We start from the raw sequence: 18,711 nt of genomic DNA, 5'->3' as shown, positions 1-18,711 counted from the left end.
GGAGATTGGCTACACAATGATGTGAATGTACTTAACACTACTGAACTGTGTATATATTTAAAATGGTTAAGATCGGTGTTCACTTTCTCAGCCCAAATACTGAAATTGGAACAATATAGAGAAGATTAACATGCCCCCTGGGCAAGGATGACATGCATATCCGTGAAGCATTCCATTAAAAAAAGGTTAAAATCATAAGTTTTATGTTATGAATGTTATCACTATTTTCAAAAGGGGCACCCGGGGGTGCCTGGGTGCTCAATTATGTGTCTGACTCCTGATTTCAGCTCAAGTCATGATCTCAGGATCATGGGATCACCCCTGCGTGGGGCTCCAGGCTCAGCGTGGAGTCTGCTTCAGATTTTCTCTCTCCTTCTTCTTCTGCCCCTCCCCGCTACGTCTCTCTCTCTTTCTCTCTCTAAAAGTAGATAATATCTTTTTTTTAAAAATGGGGGCACCTGGTTGACTCAGTCAATAGAACTGACTCGATCTCAGGGTTGTGAGTTCGAGATGTTGGGTGTAGAGATTAACTTAAAAATAAAATCTTTGAGGGGAACCCCTGGGTGGCTCAGCAGTTTGGCACCTGCCTTTGGCCCGGGGCATGATCCTGGAGTCCCAGGATCGAGTCCTGCGTTGGGTTCCCTGCATGGAGCCTGCTTCTCCCTCTGTTTCTCTCTCTCTCTCTCTCTCTTTCTCTGTCTCTAATAAATGAATAAAATCTTTAAAAAAATAAAATCTTTGAAAAACAACACAAAAGAGTATAAGAATAGTAACCAAGTTAGTAGGGTGTGAGAGTTAGTGGGGACGATATAAAGCAAGTGCCTATACCCACAGTAATGGCAATCGATAACATTTATAATCAAGTACTTTGTATCAGGTATGATTGTAATGAATCCTCACACCCCTTTGAGCCAGGTGTGATTATTACCACTATTCTACAGATGAAAACCAGAGATAGAGAAGTTACATCATGTGCCCAAGACCTGGCTAATAAATGCTCAATAATTAATAGGTGTTATTGATACTGTGATACAAAGAAATCCTTATCATCATCATGGTAGAATGCAGTGTAATTAGGAAAGTGTTACAGCACTGTGGGAGTTCTGAGAATATCTCTTGTGGCCAGGGGATTAGAGAAGACTTCACAGAAGATGTGCATCTGGGGAAGGAGGCAGGCAGAGGGGTGAACTAGGTAAACAGGATTAAGAGGTACAAACTTCAATTATAAAATAAATAAGTTGGGACCTCTGGGTGGCTCAGTGGTTGGGTGTCTGCCTTTGGCTCAGGGCATGGTCCTAGAGTCCTGGGATCGAGTCCCGCATCCGGCTCCCCTTGGGGAGCCTGCTTCTCCCTCTGCCTATGTCTCTGCCTCTCTCTCTGTGTGTCTCATGAATAAATAAACAAAATCGTTTAAAATAAATAAGTCATGGAGACAAAAAGCACAGCATAGGGAATATAGTCAATAATATCGTAATAATGTTGTACAGTGACAAATGGTGGCTATACTTCCTGTGGTGAGCACTGGGTAATGTATAATAGAATTGTTAAATCACTATGCTGTACAGCTGAAACTAAGAATGTACGTCGACTATACTTCAATTAAAAAAACTAAGACACACACCTGAGGTGAGGCTTGAATGGGTGAGATTAGGACCGGGTGGGGGAGGGGGATCAGAATAGGCAGTCACAGTTGCGAAGGTCCATCAGGGTTTCGAGGACAGGGCAACTAGCTCCCTTAGGCTGGAACAAAGGGACAGCAGAGGTGGTAGATAAGCCACCTGATATAGGAGAGGAGGTTTGAAAGTCAAACCAAGGAGTTTGAGGTTTGCCTGCTGGAGGAAATCCAGCGGAGAAGACTGGGGGAATGATGCTCAGGGCCTCACAGGGCAGATGAAGGTAAGATAGGGATGCTTGGAGCTGGGAGGCCAGTAGGAGATCTTTGCATCAGTGCAGGAAAAAAGAAACCCCAAAAGAATATTGCTAGTGTTGAGCAGGGTTGTACGAGGGAGGGACATAGAATCGGTAACAGAGAAGACGGCAAGGGGAGGGTCAGAGATGGTTCTAGGTAGCCAAATATACAAGACGGAAGAAGGCACTTAAGAAAGAGAAGATGTGAGTTTAGTTTCAGATTAAGTGTATTGAGAGGGCCAGTGTGTTAAGAGGAGAAATCCAGGGATCCCTGGGTGGCTCAGCGGTTTAGCACCTGCCTTTGGCCCAGTCCCACGTCGGGCTACGTCGGGCTCCCTGCAGGGAGACTGCTTCTCCCTCTGCATGTGTCTCTGCCTCTCTCTCTCTCTCTCTCTGTCTCTGATGAATAAATAAATAAAATTTAAAAAAAGAGGAGAAATCCAGATAGACATTTGGTGATGGAAGACTTAAGCCCAAGGAATCTCAGCTGTAAAGACAGAGATTTGGGAGTCTGGATGAGCCTATTAGGAAAGACTTCTCATGCAATATGGTCTTACAGGTTCCTGTAACCTTTAGTAAGTATCTTCTAAGTTGGCCATCAGAATTGAACGTACTTTGTTTTTAAGGTCCCTTGGCCATGATGTTGCAGGTGAGAAGGCCTCTCCTCCATCCAAAGCATGGCCTCTCTGTTTTACCTTCCCTGACCTAGTCTTTTTCCTCCTGGAAGGTAGCAATCTCTCCTCCCCTGGGAAGCCTTCCTGGTGGCAGAAGTTCATGCTAACTGCCTTGCAGCTCGCCCCCTCTGTGTCTTCGACATGAAGGAGGAGAGGGGGTTAAATCATGAATCCCAGCCAACAGGCTGTGTGCAAGGACTGTGTGACAAGAAAGAGCACCACATGGCCAGTGTGGCTGGAGCACCCAGGATGGGGGCAGGGCTGAGGAGCCAGCCCTGCAGGGCCTGTGGACCCTGCCAGATGCAGTGGGGGAGAATGGAAGAAGGCCTGAAAGGCAGGGTGGTGGCGTAGGGACTGAAACACGATCAGACTTGCAATTTTGAAAAGCCTATCCCGGCCAGCACAGGGGCGAGCATGAACTGGAGCGGGTCCAGCGGGGACACAGGAAGACCAGTTAGGAGGATACTGATGAACACAGTCTGAGGCCTATTCATGCTTTTCTGTGTCCTTTTGTGAACGTAGATGTGTATTGTACTGTATAGATGTGCGGCTCTTGTGCTGCTTAATCTGACTCATCTCCTTTGTAAACAGTAAGGTTATTGAGGGTGGAGATTCAGTGTTTGTATTTTTTCCTGTGCTGTAACTCCCCATGATACCAGGAGCACAATGGGTATTGAGACTGTGACTACTCAAAGTCACCCCCAACGGCGCCACCTTAAACAGCCCCAAGTAACATTTATCAACAGTTATAATTGGTGATTGTTGCTTTGGGTTTCTAGACATTTGGATGGAGGATTCGATCATGCAAAAGAAAAATCTGGGTATCTAAGCCCTTACTACTCAAAGTGTGGTCTGTGGACCAGCAGCATCAGCATCACCTGGGAGCTTGTAAAAAATAAAAAAGTATCAAAAAAATTAAAAAATAAATATAAATAAATAAAAGTTAAGGGGCACCTGGGTGGCTCAGGGGTTGAGCATCTGCCTTTAGCCCTGGGAGTGATCCTGGAGACCTGGGATCGAGTCCCACGTCAGGCTACCTGCATGGAGCCTAGTCCTCCCTCTGCCTGTGTCTCTGCCTCTATGTGGTTCTCATGAATAAATAAATAAAAATCTTTTTAAAATAAAAAAACAAAATTAAAATTAAAAAAATGGGGAGGGGGTTTGCGCCTGGGTGGCTCAGTTAAGCATCTGGCTCTTGATTTCCACTCAGGTCATGGTCTCAGAGTCATTAGATCGAGCCCCAACTCACAGGTTCTGGGTTGGGCATGGAGTCTGCTTGAGATTCTCTCTCTCTTCCTCTCCCTCTGCCCACCCCACCGCCCCCTGCCGGTGTGCAGATTTTCTTTCTCTCTCTCAAAAATAAATAAATAAATAAAAGTTTAAAAAAAAAAGGAAGAAAGAAAAATCTTAGCATCCCCACCCCCAGGGCCGAGACCCACTGATGCAGAATCTGCATTTTAACATGATCCCCAGGGGATTCCAGCCCCTACTGAAGTTTAGGAAGCACCTGGCTGTGTTAGCAGGAGGGCTCCACACTCCTGTGAGTAATATTCAGACCTCAGGCATGGTGTTTATCACATCCTGTTCCCTGTGGAAGACTGCTTAGGGTTTCTTTCCCTGCCAGCCCAGGAATTCCTGGAAGGTAGGGGCTAAGCACTGTGTACGGCTCCAGAGCTTTCAGAGCATCGAGCACAATGACAGGAAGCAGAAGGCCAGGGTTTTGGTCCTGGTTCTGCCATTTACAAGTTCTGTGTGTTTCGTCTTTTGTGAGATTTTTTTTCGTCCTTCTGAACGACCCACCCCAAACCCGATTATTATAAAGCTGAAGATGGTGGCAAATTTCTAGGCACAGTTTCCTGACAGGTTTCACCTGGAGGAGGAGGCACTTGATGGGTAGAAGGAGGAGGGCAATGTTCAATTCCAGACTGGATGATGCTGGGGCATATAAGGAACTTGGGCGGAAGTCACTCCCAACAGCTGCCCTAAGAGTGAACCCAGGAGTACGAGAACCAGGGGCCTCTGCACCATCACCCTGTGAAGTAGGCACTCATGCCACTCCTGTATTTACAGGTAAGAAAGTGGCCCATAGAGGTTAAGTGACTTCCCCAAGCTCCCAGGAGCTCATGGACTCCTGCACTTAGGCCATTTAGGAAACACAGAGTCCAGAAGGCTCAGCCTGGGGGCTGTCAGAAGGCAAGGGACAGTCAGAGACTGAGACCCAGGACATGCCCACTGACCCACTCCCAACCATTTTCCAGAAGGTTCCAGATTTTCCTAAAGCTTATCAGCTTAAAAAGCAAGCCAGTGTCATTGCAGGAAGAGCACAAGGTCCCTTATGCCCTGCAGACTTTCTCTGAAGCTCAGGCCACAGATAGAGCTATGAAGGGTGCATCACCAGGGCCTGGGCAGGTTCTGAGCCTCAGGATCTCCCAGAGGCTGCAGGCTTGGGCATCGCTGTACCCTTCAGTCAGAAAGCTGGAGCCAAAGATGATCTGCTCCCTGCCTGAGGGACCAGGTCTGGAGTCCTCCAAGGCCCCCGAAGTCAGCTCTGACCAGGGGAGTAGCAGAGAGTCTGGGAAGAGATCTTTCTATATGGCATGGGAGTCCCATCTGCCTATGCCAAGCTGTGTGCCAGTTGCTCCACACGTGTGACTCTGGGGTGGGATGGGGTAAGATTTGTTTCCGACTGGTATTTTTCAATTCAGAAAAAGTTGAGAGGTTGGGATGTGAGGGAAGGGACTCCAAGCAAGGGACTGCCAGCCCACAGCCTGACATGACACCTCAGCCATGAGGCTCTGAAGTCTCTGAGTTTCTGCAAGAGGTCTATCGACACAGACTCTTAGCTTTGAACCCCCGTTAGGCTCCCCCATTAGCGAATGAATATTAATAACTGATTATTAATTTGCAAAAGAATTCTCCTTCTGATCCCTAAGACCCCAGTCAGAGTTCAGCATTTTTCTTCATCTTAATTTTTATTTTTTTCTCCAGCTACAATGGCTTAGTGCGTTCTCTTTGTTCTTCCTCACCTTGTTCACTGAAATCCTGGCTGGCGGTTCTATCAGCAGAACTACAAAACCAAAAAGGCAATACAATTTTAGAGCTCTCCCTGTGTCGCCCAAGGAAGCCAGGGGGAGGGGGAGGGGACACGAAAAAGAAAGTAGTGTCTGGAGCCACGGAAACCAGAGTCCAAATCCCAGCTCTGCCCTTACTAGCTGTGTGGCCTTGAGCAAAACACTCATCTGTGAAATGGGATCATAATGCCGGCCAATGTAAGAAGCTAACAGGTAATAAATCATAGGAAATGTGATGCATGTAGTGGGCTTTTAATTCATGGTCAAAAATGTCATGTGATTATTACTAATCAGTTGGTTAAACTTTAGGCCTCCCATACGGCAATGGATACTTCCTGAAAATGTTATCAGAAGTCATGTGTCTGCCATCTCTAGTGGACCCTGCCTCTCCAACTACTAGGAATGATGGAGGAGGACCTGGGTTCAGAGCATGCACAATGTCCTTTTCCTAACAGTAATAATCATAAGAGCTACCATTTATCGAGCACTTACTCTTGGCTGAGTAATATTACATCCTTGTGATCACCATATATCACTCCCATTTTCACAGGTAAAGAAGCAGTTCAGACAGGTTAAGTGACTTGCCCAAACTCCCATAATACTAGTAGGTAACAAACTCAGAACAATAAGGATGGTGGTTCCTATGTGCCAGCACATAGGTGCTCAGGGATTTTTTTTTTTTTTTTTTGGTATGGTCATACAGGTTGTGCACTGCACAAGAGACCTGGCCACAGGGCAAGTTGGGGGTGAAACTTAGCTCCTGCCATGTTTGCCTAGCTCTGTGGCCTGGTACAAGGCTATGTCTACTTGGAGGCAGGAAGACCTTTTTTTATTTGATCTAACAAAGATAACGTAGGAGCTAACAGGTGCCCTGTTAATGCTTTATTTATATTACTTTCCCTAATTCCTCAAAACAGCCCTGTAGACTAGATATTAATACCCCCATTTTCTAGGTGAGAAAATTCAGGTCTGGAGAGTTCAGGTCACTTAGCAAAGTCACTTTGTAAGTGATAAAGCTAGAATCTGAACCCGATGCCAAAGCTGATGCTCTAAACCACTGGGCCACTAACCTGGCCCCATCCCTAAGTGCTCAATAGGCAAATAAAGGAAAAATACACAATCACCTGACTTTTACCTTAACAAACACAGCAGTTCTAATGAAGCCTCAGGGCCATCAAGGCCCTTAGTAAGGTTGCAGAAAACTCAACCCATCGGGAATTTGGAGTATTGTCTTTCAGCGCTCCAAACTGTGTGGCTTTATGCTCACTAAATATTTTTCAGTAGCTCAATTTCCTCGCCTGAAAGTGAGAGTAATATTGTAAGGAACGCTTCTCATAGTTGTTGGCAAAGTGTGTGCGTATGTAACAACCTGCACATCGACCATGGGAGGAAGGCATTATCATCGCCCTTCTGCTCAGGGAGGTGAGTGACACGCTCAGAGCCACACAACAAGTAGGGTAGAGTGGGACCTAAAACCAGTGTTCCCAACGACTCCCAGTCGGTCTGGGCTCCTGGCTAAGTGCCTCAGAGCTTCTGGAGCACCTGCAGCCTGGTGCTCAGGTGGCCCAGGCATCACGCAGTGCGTGTGCGGCAGGAAACTGACATTGATCACATAATCGCATTGAGTTTTTTTTTTTTTTTTTCAGAAGACGGGGCAGGAAGGAGCACTCTGCGAGGAGTCTTTGTTTGGCTCCCACGCCTGAAAACAAAACCTCTGCCTTTGCAGGGGCTGGGACAGCCCAGATTATAGTCTTGGGTAATGTAGGCCTTTTCCGGAGCTGTCTTACGAAGGGAGGATGACCTAGGAGCATTTGGTGGCAATGTCCCTGACAGGGCTCAGCCTTCCTCTCATCCCCAGCTGTGGCAGGGTTCAAAGGAAATCCCATCTGTGAAAGCACTCTGCAAAGAGGTGCGGTCCAAATGCAGAGTGCTGTTGTTTTTCCTCCCCTCTGTGGATCTCAGGAGGCTGACTGCATCTGTGCTCAGATGACAGACTTGCCCATCCTGTGATAAAATGTGGGCTGCTGCTCCCACCCCCGCTGGGTGCCTTCCAAAACAAAAACATGCACATGCACTCTCTCCCCGCCTCCCCAACAACCACCCGCCACTATCTCCAGCTCTGCAGACCCACTCTGCACAGGCTGGTGAGCCCCCCTTCTTGGCTGTGGGTATAGTACTCCTTATGTGGGGCAGCAGCTGTGGATGACAGGGGAGGGAGAAAGTTAGAGACATACAGACCTTCCAGCGATTGCCACATTCATTGCATAAGACAAAGGTAGTCATGGGCTCATCAGCACTGCGTGTCTGCACCTGAGAAAGAGAGACAGAGAGAGAGAAAGAGCTGGACCACTCAGGAATTCACCCCATGCTCTAGGACCTGCCATAGCTCCCACTGTCTGTAGCAGTAGGTCCAAATCCCAGAGCTTGGCACCGTTATTCTCACCCTACTCCGGCCGTTCCTTCATCACTGAGAACTCCATAGCGTAATACTCCCCTCCCCGGACAGGGCCATCAGCTCACCTCCAGTACCTCACTGGCTCAACAAGCCCTCTGCACTTTCACTTTTGTTCTTTATCCTTCCAAACCCATCTCTCTGCTCTTGCCTCAAGGCTCATCTCCTACAGGAATTATTTTCTGACTCATCTCTCAACACGCCCTATCATCTATGCCTCACTGATCAGAACTTCAGGGAACTGGAAGCAGCCTTAAAGATCATCTAGTTCTTTCCTTTATTTAGTTACTTGGTTATTATTATTATTATTTTTTTAGTTACATGCTTATTTATTTAAGTAGGCTCCACACCCAGCATGGAGCCCAATGCAGAGCTCAAACTCACAACCCTGAGATCAAGAGTAAGGACATTTAATTGACTGAACCACCCAGGTGCCCTTCCCTCATTCCCTATGTTAGAGGCGCAAGACTTGAGCCCCAAGACTTGAGGACCAGAGAGGAAAAGCAGTTTGAAGATCATCGGATCACCGGGACTGTTTCATGTCACATTTCCTAGTTCCTCACGCCCTCAACCGAACCAGACAGATGCAGGAGTCGGGATTCCCACAGCAAATCCCTTGGATTTGCAGATTTAACAATGACAGTCCTGATTTTCTACAGCCAACCCTGGATGACCACGATATGTTACTGTGCGGACACTCAGCTCTGAATGGGACGTGCGCTGGGAGTCCGTCCCCCGGGCCCTGAGCAAGCCCAGCAGCGGGCCAGGAGGCCACAGCTTAGCGCAGCCGCCTTACTGGAGAATGGTAACACCGGAGGGAGGATAACCCTGGGGTTTCTCTGTGCAGAGAAAACTTGGCTAATGGGCGGTTTACTTCTGGGGGGAGAAGATGCACAGAAAGCTCATCGTTGCACATGGAAATGTGCTTGGAAGAAAGCAGGAGGCTGCACCAACATCTCTGAATCCCTGAGGGGAATTCTTTGAGACGCTCCTCCAGAATGGCAAGGCTGGCTATATTTCTGCTGCAGCCACAGATTCCCGCGGGCAAGGTGCTCTTGATAAATCTTGCTTGCCCAGCAGATGGAAGAATGAATAGAGTTCTAGAATGACCAGGTATAAATTAGAATCCAAGCATAGTGGTGCCCCAAGAACATAATATGTACCACCCAGAAACAGAAGGTGGTTCTTGGGGTTTGAGTCTTTCAGAGAAGGGGCCTCCACAGCCTTCTGCGACTCCCTGTGCTGGGACAGTGGTCCTCAGCCTGAACACCTGGGGCTAAACGCCTTCAGCTTGGCTGCCACGTTGGCTGTACTGCAGGCAGGCAGAAAAGTCTCGATCTGGGTTTGTTACTACCTCTGCCATTTATGATGGTCTTGGCCATCTTGGACAAAGCTGCATACCTTGACCCCTGTCTGGGCCTCAGTTTCCCTGTGCATAAAATGAGGGAGCTAGTTTTCTATGGCTAAGTCTCTTTCTGAGCATCTGTGACTCTACAGAAGTCCGTGACTGGTCCTATTCTTGCTACAGGTCAGGCTAGAGCATGCTGGCCATGTCTCATAGACACAAGCCTGGGTGATCTTACATGCAGGAGAACATTTTCTAGAAGCCACAGGTGCATCATGGTGGTGGACTAAGACCTGCCCTTCTCTCTGCAGTCCGGAGTTTTAGCCCTTTCTCCCCCGGGCTCCCTTCTAGGCTGCCCCTGGTTCTCCACCTCCGATGCCCCCGTTGCCCCCTCTCCCGCACCTGGTTATAGGTACAGTTCTTCTTCTTGCATTTGCTGCACTGGAAAAGGTCAGTGGTGGTGCCGCCTGTCTTGGCCATCTGATGCTCACGGATAGCTTCCTGGGTCATGGCATTCCTCAGTTCCCTCAGCTCATCGCTGGCCATTTCCTGGAGAGAAATGAGTCTGCCCCTTCAGGGCTAGAGAGTCCCAGGGACCCTGTGCCCCACCCGGCTTCTAGAGAGCCTGAACGGAGGAGAGGGGAACATGCTGGATTGAGTACAAGGAGGGAGGCCTGGACTTCTGGCCTTGCCCCAGCTGGGAAAGGGCTATACCCAGAGTCTCCATTCTGCTTTGGGTGAAAGGGCAAGCCTGTAGGCTGACAGGGCCAAGAGCAGGAGGGCACGTGTGGGAGAGCAGAAGGCAAATAGCTTCTGCCCCAGAGTCAATATCTTGTGTACATTTCCCCAGATCCGGTGCTCACCCTGCCTGCCAAGACCTTGGGTACCTGCTTGAACCTTCCTGCATGAGCTGTCTGGGCCGTGACCCCCTGATCTGTGATGTTCCCCTTATCCATCCGGTCTGGACTTGGCCCAGTGCCTGTCCAAACTGTAATCACTGCCCAGTCTATTCTGACTGCTGGGAACCTTGACCTCAACACTCCATGACTTGCTGCAGCCACCTTGACCCAAGCAGGACCGGAAGCTCCTGGGTTCACACAGCTAACTGCTCACCTGCATCACAGAACATCTTTTTCTTTAAGCTCCTATAGAACAGAATGTCCTGTCTCCCATCAGCTCACCGCAGACACTCAGCATTTGCATTATCCAGGTCCTACCTTTATCCATCTCCCTGGGCATTTGACTCCCCTTACGCCTCTGCCAGAGGACAGCAGAGAAGGGAACACAAACTGGAGAGAGCTCTAGGTAAGGTTGGTTTGGGGGAGGGAGGATGGCCAGAGCTAATGTTAAAATGAGGACTTGGTGCTGGCTAAACATTTCCACTGTTGCTATCTATCCCGACTCCTTCAACCATGGAAAACAGAGTTGGCGCAAAGATCAAGTGATTGTAGCATGCTGACCACTGCATTATAACCACTTGGGCCTCCTGATGAAATGCAGAGTCCTCTGAATCCAAAATCCTAAGGGCACCCCCGGGAATTTTACTAGTCTGCCCTCAAGTTATTCTGGTGCACCCAAATGTTTAAGTCCGACTATATCAAGTTCAAGGACTAGGTCCTAACCACTGGCAGGGGTATACAGAAAAACAAGCCAATCCAGGGTCATATAAGCAAAAAGCAACTAACTTTAATTTGGGGAGAAATCCAGGGCATAATGCATTCATTCATTCAAAATGTATTGGATGTCAATTTACTGAATGCTTTTAACTGCACTTTGTGCTGGTGAATGGGGCCTTGGCCTTCGGGGTGCCTGGTTTGTAGCATTCACCAATTTCCATGGTGTAAATGCTCCTACAACGGCCAATTTCAAGCTACTAATGTCATGTAATCGAATGCAGAGCTGGAAATAGCTACACGGAATCACCTCTCTTGAGCTACTAGGCACTGACTCCCTCAGACGGCTACTTCTGAGCCCTGAGGATTCAGGTAGGAAGATTTGTTTCCTGTCCCCAGGTCATGTTAGTCTGGTAGAGTGGCCAAGTATTTAGACAGGATTGCGAGATAGCGAGATAGCGTGAGATGTACTTAGAGCGGAAGAATACAAAGTACAGGGGGAAGCCCAGAGTAGGATGGCCAGCTGCTTGGGGGCAGGGGAGGCTCGTTAAAGAAGTTGATGCCTTAACCAGTCTTGAAAGATAAGCAGGAGTTCCCAAGACAGACAGGATTCTAGAGACCGAGAAGAATAGACACAAAAGATCAGACAAGAATAACAGGTCTTTGGGGAAGGACGTTTGGGGTGTGTTCAAGATGAGAAGTGTGGGAGATGGGGCTGGGCGTCAGACTGTGGAGAGGGGGTCTTGTGTGCCAGCTAAGAAACAGAGAACAGAAAGACACCCACTCACCAATCCATTTACCTGTCTCTGCCTGGCCTCATCGGGGAGGAGGCAGTGTCAAAGCCACATGGAATAAATAGAGTACTACAGTGTAGTATGGGACTATAATAAGGACGGAAAGGAGGATGAGAATGGAGTGGGAGAGGACACTGGTCCTCATGTGTTTACATCTTTAGAGGAGGAGCACTAAAGGTGAACCCGATATGTTGCACAGCTTTGACATGCCAGGGATGAGTGTCTCAGTGCTGGGTGAGCAGGTTACAGATAAAACCCCTCTCCTCGTGAGGCTGATGGTATATCCACTCAACAGGTCTAAAGCTCATCTTAGAATCGATTCCACTCTAGGATACGTCTGAGTAGAGAGGGAAAGAGGGAAGGAAGAATGAGGGAAGAATTAGGAAGACACAGGATGCAGAGAGGGACATCCCCATACAAGGGCATCTGCTGTCCCAGGCTCTTGCTAATGGCAGCTCCCTGTCCCCTGAGCCAGAGCACAGCAGGCCGCCCAACCCCAAGCTGTTATTTTTCTTATTGGAGCAAAAATGGTCTTATATTTCTTTCTTTCTTTCTTTCTTTCTTTCTTTCTTTCTTTCTTTCTTTCTTTCTTTCTTTCTTTCTTCCTTTCTTCCTTTCTTCCTTTCTTCCTTTCCTTTCCTTTCTTTTCTTTTCTTTTTTCTTTCTTTTTTTTTTTTTTGTCTTATATTTCTTAAAGAAACTTCCTGCCTGGAGCAAAAGATGACCTCAGGATGAAGGTCTCTGCATTCGATGCCTAGGCTTCCAGCAAGGGGGTAGGATCCTCGGTGCCTGGCCCTGTGGAAGGCCTGGTAAGTTCTTGGCTTGCTCCTCTTGGTCTGGTTGGCCTCTTCTTGGGCATGGGTTGACCACCTGATTCTCTTGTTCTGTTCTAGTGAATAGTCCTTGGGTGGGGCCAGACCATCTACATATCTGAGTTGGCCAGTTCCTTTGCTGGGACTTCTGAGGCCTTTGTGTTAATCCAGACACTCAGCTCCATTCTGACCTCTAGCTTCTGGGAACTTCCTGGGTTTGGCTCAGACTTGCGCCTAGACCTTGCTCTTGGTTCTCCTGGCCTGGTTTCCCCTAGCCTTGAATTGCCTGGAAGAGTCTCTGGATAGCATTCCTACAAAGCACATACAAAGAAGTAAAGGGATCCTGGAGCCAGAGAGTGGGGGACAGGGAAGAGGAAACACAAGGCCAGGTTTCCATAAAAGTCAAAGCTTCTCCTTGCAAGGAAAGATAAGACACTGTAAAGCCAAGTTGCAATTTGTAACTCTGGGAATATGTTGCTGGTTGCCTAAAAAGATCAAATATTTTGAATTGAGCAGAAAGATAACCCTGGTCCACCTGTGCCAAGTTCCCCTATTTTATGCTAAAGCCGGGGCTCACTCTTGTTTTGGGTATTTGAGGAAAGCAGTGAAGAGAGAAATATACATACACCTATCACATCTCTCCCCCAACACACACCCCTGCACCCCCCAAACATATACTAAATACCAAACACACTCCATACATTACACACCCCACACACATCACACATCATACATACTCAGCACACATACCACAAACACACAGGCACACCCTCGCCAACAGTTTCAGAGGGCTCCCAGACGTTCTGAGGCACAGCCAGACTCCAGGATCCCGATGCATTTCCCTTTCCCTTGTCTGGGCCACTTTGATTTAGTGGGGCTTGCAGGGAATCTCCTTTCTTTTTTTTGGGGGGGGGGTGGGGAATCTCCTTTATCAGCTCTGGCAACAAACGGCCACTCATTATCTGAGGGTGCACAAAAGGGGTTTCCAAGAGGTAGGGCTCCGAAATAAACCGATCTGGGTTCAAATTCTCATCTGTCACTTCCTAGTCGTAGGTGGCTTCAGTTTTTCTCATCCATAAAATGGGTATAAATATTTCCCTTTTCATAGCATGGTGCTTGGGGTTACACAAAATGGTCAGTAACTAAACCTATCATACAAATTCTGGGGAGGGCTTTACGTATATTAACCTAAACACTCATATATATTAACTCATTCAATCCTTCATGAGATAGCTATTATTATTATTATTACTATTATTGTTATTATTATTATTAAGTAGTTTCCACGCCCTGCAGGGAGCCTGACACAGGGCTTGAACTCACAACCCTGATATCAAAACCCGAGCTGAGACCAAGAGTCAAATGCTTAACCCACTGAGCTACCCATGTGCCCCATGATATTTATTATTATTTTGTTTTATAGATGAGAAAAGTGAGGCCCAGAGAGGTTAAGTAGTTTGTCTAGGATCACACAGCTAAGTGAGAGAGGCTGAATTCAAACCCATGCAGTTTGGCACAGTCCTGAAGCTTGTAACCAGCGCGCATACTTCCTTGAACAGGCTTGTTTCCTTTCCCTTCCCTTCCTGACCTCTCAAGCTATAAATTCCTAGAGTGGCTCTATCATGGCACTTACCACCTCTGTATTGTACAAATTTGAAATTATGCCTGTCTCCCCACCTTGGACCTTGTTTCACAGAGACAGGCACGGCTGTTTTGGCTTGGGACCAGGACTGAACAAGACAGAAGAGGGAGGCAGATAACAAAGCCATAAAAACTGGGTGGTCTGGGGCCAGACGGCTTGCCTCCTGGCTTTGACATTTTCTTTTCTTTTTTTTTTTTTTTTAAAGATTTATTATTGGGACACCCAGGTGGCTCAGTGGCTGAGCATCTGCTTTTGGCCCAGGGCATGATCCTGGAGTCCCAGGATTGAGTCCTGCATTGGGCTTCCTGCACGGAGCCTACTTCTCCCTCTGCTTGTGTCTCTGCCTTTCTCTGTGTCTCTCATGAATAAATAAATAAAATCTTTTTTTTTTAAAGATTTTCTTTTTTTTTAAAGTAATCTCTATACCCAACGTGGAGCTCAAACTCCCAAGAGTCCTTGGGATCAAGAGTTGCATGCTCCACCAACCGAGTCAGCCGGGCCTCTGGTTTTGACATCTTCTAGCTGTGTGTGTAGACAAATCAGTTAACCTCTTTGAGCCTCAATATCCTCATCTGTAGAATGGGGATACTAAACACTTCTATCTCAGATGCTGTGAAGACATAATTGGCCAATGAGCCTAAGGCACTTAGCACAGTGCTTAGTTCATATTAGCTGTGTCCACTATCCTGATGGTCTAGAAGCCTGGAGGGATGGGGGGTCTGAGATGGTCTGGCTGAAAAAGCCCCCAGCTCATCTCCTCTGAGCCACAAGGTGCTGCCTGTCAGACGTGGGCAAAGCAGCAGGGACCTGGTCCCAGGCCCCACCCCACCCCACCACGCTGAGGTCCCAGCCCCCACTCTCACCTCTGCTGTCATCTTGGCAATGAGCCCAGCAGAGATGGCTCCACTGAGCACATTCCTCCTCAGGCTGGGGTTCCTGGGGTCCTTGAGGTTGCTGATTCGACTGCGCACCCGGTTCCGGTACTTCATGTCCGTGCTCTTGAGCTCCTGGTAGATATGTGACATGGTCAAGGACCAGCGAGCCACTCATGGAAGGGCACAGAAGGACAGGGAGCCACTCACTCCCTGAAGCCCGAGGAGCCCCAGGACCATATGTTCCCCTCCTTGGACTTGAACAGGGATTGGGCATCTATGTGGCCTCTGACTCCCAGAGTGGAGCTCTTGCTCGGGCATTTGGGGTCAGCTATGCATCAGGGACAGGAAACAGCTTCCATGGTGAGATCAGGCCATAGCAAGCTCTATGGTGTCAGGGACCCCAGGGATGGGCGTCCTGGGTCTGTCTGAGCCTTTTGAATAACTCAGATGAATCACATTTCTTTGTGCCTTGGTTTCCTTATTTATAAAATATGGGGCTATTCTGAGGATTCAGCAAGCTACACCTAGCATGATGCACCAGCCTGGTGTCTGGGACATCACGTGCTCAACATTTAGGGCCTGGTAAGATGAGGACAGTGATAAAACTCATCCCCAGTTTCAAAAGGCCTCTGGAACCAGCTATCAGAGGAAAACATAAGATTAGGAGCCTCATGTCAAAGGCTCAAAGAAGTATTACAATCAAGACACCATTTTGTTCAATCTTCAGTCGTGTTCCCAACATAGTCGAGCACAGATCCACCTCCCCCCCATCACCCCCTTTTCCCCTAGGAATACCTAGTAGCAGGTCGTGGAACCCACTTTGGGAATTGCTGGTCAGAGTTACTTCTCTCATTAATAGATAAGGAAGCTAAGGCTTGGGAAGGATGAGGGCCCTGCTCAAGGTCACAGGGCAGATTCCCGGCAGAGACAGGGCTGGAAGCCAGATCCCCTCCTGCCAGTAAGGCTCCCTCCACTCCCACTGCAGGAAGTCGCCCCTGACCACCGGCCGCAGGGACTTCTCTTCCCAGGCAGGCGGGCGCAGCATCCCAGACAGGTCGCCCACCCCGCCTCCCTTCTCTAGCCTCCGGAGGAGCCCAGGGAACACAGCGCATTGTCTTGGTCTCCTCCGCCAAGCAGAACCAGGAAGACAAACCCTTTGCTGGGAAGAGCCATATACGAGAAAGAGACTGTGGGGAATATGGACACGTGGAACAGCTGACTTGCTAGAAGCGGTGGGAGGGAAGGTGGTGTCATCTATTTTGTCTGTTATTGCTGTTTTAATGTTGTTTGTATAATAACAACATGAAAAGAAAGAATATGCCACAATGCATGTAAAAGCCAAAAATTTTGTTTAAAAAAAAAATCTGTGTTTGGGGGCAGCCCCGATGGCCGGCGGTTTGGCGCCACCTTCAGCCCGGGGTATGATCCTGGAGACCCAAGATCGAGTCCCATGTCAGGCTCCCTGCATGAAGCCTGCTCCTCCCTCTGCCTGTCACTGCCTCTCTCTCTCTCTCTGAGTCTGTCATGAATAAATAAATAAAATCTTAAAAAAAAATTCTGTGTTTGGGATTCCTGGAGGTGTGAATCTGCTTGATAGGTGGGGACAGCAGGCCTGGCAGTACTGTCAGCAGCCTCTTCCTGACTCTGTCTCTGTTTCCTGAGATCCCAAGGCAGGACGAGGTGGAGCACAGGCCCTGGGGTCACTGACCCCTTCAGAGGTACGGTAGTGCGAGGTCACTCCAAACAGGGCAGATCTTTTTAGGACAGAGAGCATTCAAGCCCTGGAGCTTATCCTCCCCCTCACCCTCACGTCCCATCCTCTAAGAACAAAGAGGTAAAGGGCTTAATACAGCTCTGATTTCCTGTCCTTCAGAAGAGGGAGGAAGGGAAGGAGGAAAGGCCAGGAGTGGCACCGGGTACCAATCACTGGCCTTTGTTTCAACCTGGGCTTGAAGGTAGAAGGGACCTGTTTGGAGGAACGACCGCTTGGAGAGGAAAAGATGAAGCTCAGGGGACGCGTGGGTGGTTCAGTGGTTGAGCATCTGCCTTGGGCTCAGGTTGGGATCCTAGGATCCTGGGATCAAGTCCCACATCGGGCTGCTTCTCCCTCTGCCTCTGCCTCTCTCTCTCATGAATAAATAAATAAAATCTTAAAAAAAGAAAATATGAAGCTCAGGATTTTGATACCTTGTGCTCTGTGTTCCTGAATCAACTGGGACTGATGAGAATGTACTTGGTGATGTGTTGAACAGCCCAAGATGCGCTGGTTAATAATTAAATGATGGTGGAGAGGACTTCCCAGCAAGCACGTTTGAGGATATACAGGTAGGCCTCACACAGGACGTGGCAGCAGGTGAGCTTGTTGACCATGGTCAGACCAGACTGGACCAGGGACCCTCCCCAGCAGACCTGATTGAGCTCCCTGGGTAGCCCAGGAGGCTTAAAAGGGTCACTCACATCTTAAAAGGGTCACTCACATCTCAGTGTGACACTCAGAACCCCTCTCCCTGGGAGATTTGTCCCCCTCCCTCTATACCCCTTTGAGATGCAAAGCTTTATTTCTCCAGCAAAAGATATTCCATGCATTCATTCAGTGGGACACTGCAGAGAGGGATTTTCTTCCCCAAACAACACTCTTTTGGTGTAGGGGGCCCACATGACTCGGTGGTCACCTCCTCTGTCTACAAAGCCCCCTTGTAAAGAGGGCAAGAACTCAGGACATGGAATCCAAAGGCCAGGGTTTTCAATCAAGCCCTGACACCCAGTAGTTCTGAGTCTCAGTTTCCTTATCTGTAAAATGGAAACAACAGCCTCTGCCTCCTAGAGACTGTGAGAATTGCCAGAAGCAGGAAGCATCAATTGCCCATCACACTGCCTGGTATGTAGTTGGGACTCAACCTTCAGAGGATGGAACAGAGGAGAAGGCAGAGGATGAGAAAGGCTGCACTCCCTGTCGACTCTGATACTTGACATCGCAACCCAGCCAGGTGACAATGTGGCCTGTCTGGCACAGGGACTGAGCTCTCAGGCTCTGGAGTCACACTTTCTGGGTTCAAATCCCAACTCAATCACTACTGTCAGCTGTATGAGCTTTGGCAAGAGACCTAACCTCTCTGAGCCAGTGGCCTCCCTTATAAAATGGGATTCATCAGGGGACCTACCTTGTGGGATTGTTCTCAACCTTGAACGAGGTACTGCTTCTAAACAGCTTAGCAAGAGGCTGGCAGGTGCAAGACTTAATACATGTTAGCTAGAATTAAGAACTCCAGTTCAGAGGCAGAGCAGGGGACTGTCTCCAGGACCCTTCCCCTCCCCTTCAGTGTCCTGGGTCCCTTGAACTTGGGAGCCCCTGCTGCTGGACAGTCCAGGCACCCACAGCCCTGGCACAGCTCAAGGATATGATCTTCGATTTCCGATGCCATCTTGTCACAGTTGACTCCATAGTCCTTGTAATCATCTAAAAGAGATTTGGGAAGCACAGGTGTCAGCAGGACATGGTGTTGGCAGTGGCGCCTGCCCGTACAG

At 48.5% G+C, this 18,711-nt stretch overlaps 1 protein-coding gene and 1 non-coding gene across 5 annotated transcripts in view; one reads left to right on the top strand and one right to left on the bottom strand.

The window, feature by feature from the left end:
• The first annotated feature begins 75 nt into the window (after nucleotides 1-75).
• LOC112660718 (U6 spliceosomal RNA) lies at nucleotides 76-182 on the top strand. Its single transcript, XR_003137158.1, has one exon. It is a non-coding gene; the product is annotated as a U6 spliceosomal RNA (small nuclear RNA).
• A 5,353-nt stretch (nucleotides 183-5,535) lies between these two features.
• TCEA3 (transcription elongation factor A3) overlaps nucleotides 5,536-18,711 on the bottom strand; it is a 42,676-nt gene continuing 29,500 nt past the window's right edge. For 3 of the 4 annotated variants that reach the window (XM_049105910.1, XM_049105901.1, XM_049105906.1), the window contains 5 exons: nucleotides 18,588-18,643; nucleotides 15,175-15,330; nucleotides 9,853-9,999; nucleotides 7,892-7,963; nucleotides 5,536-5,649 (listed from right to left, as the gene is read on the bottom strand). In XM_049105910.1, the coding sequence (XP_048961867.1) occupies nucleotides 5,641-5,649; nucleotides 7,892-7,963; nucleotides 9,853-9,999; nucleotides 15,175-15,330; nucleotides 18,588-18,643 (440 nt within the window). In that variant the 3' untranslated portion in view covers nucleotides 5,536-5,640. The remainder of the gene's footprint in view (nucleotides 5,650-7,891; nucleotides 7,964-9,852; nucleotides 10,000-15,174; nucleotides 15,331-18,587; nucleotides 18,644-18,711) is intronic. The other variant, XM_049105911.1, reaches the window with a different exon arrangement.

This window comes from Canis lupus, chromosome 2, assembly GCF_003254725.2.
Source record: "Canis lupus dingo isolate Sandy chromosome 2, ASM325472v2, whole genome shotgun sequence".
In the NCBI taxonomy this organism is placed as follows: Eukaryota; Metazoa; Chordata; class Mammalia; order Carnivora; family Canidae; genus Canis; species Canis lupus.
The sequence above is the reverse complement of the archived record's forward strand: the minus strand, read 5'-3'. Positions and strand labels throughout refer to the sequence as shown.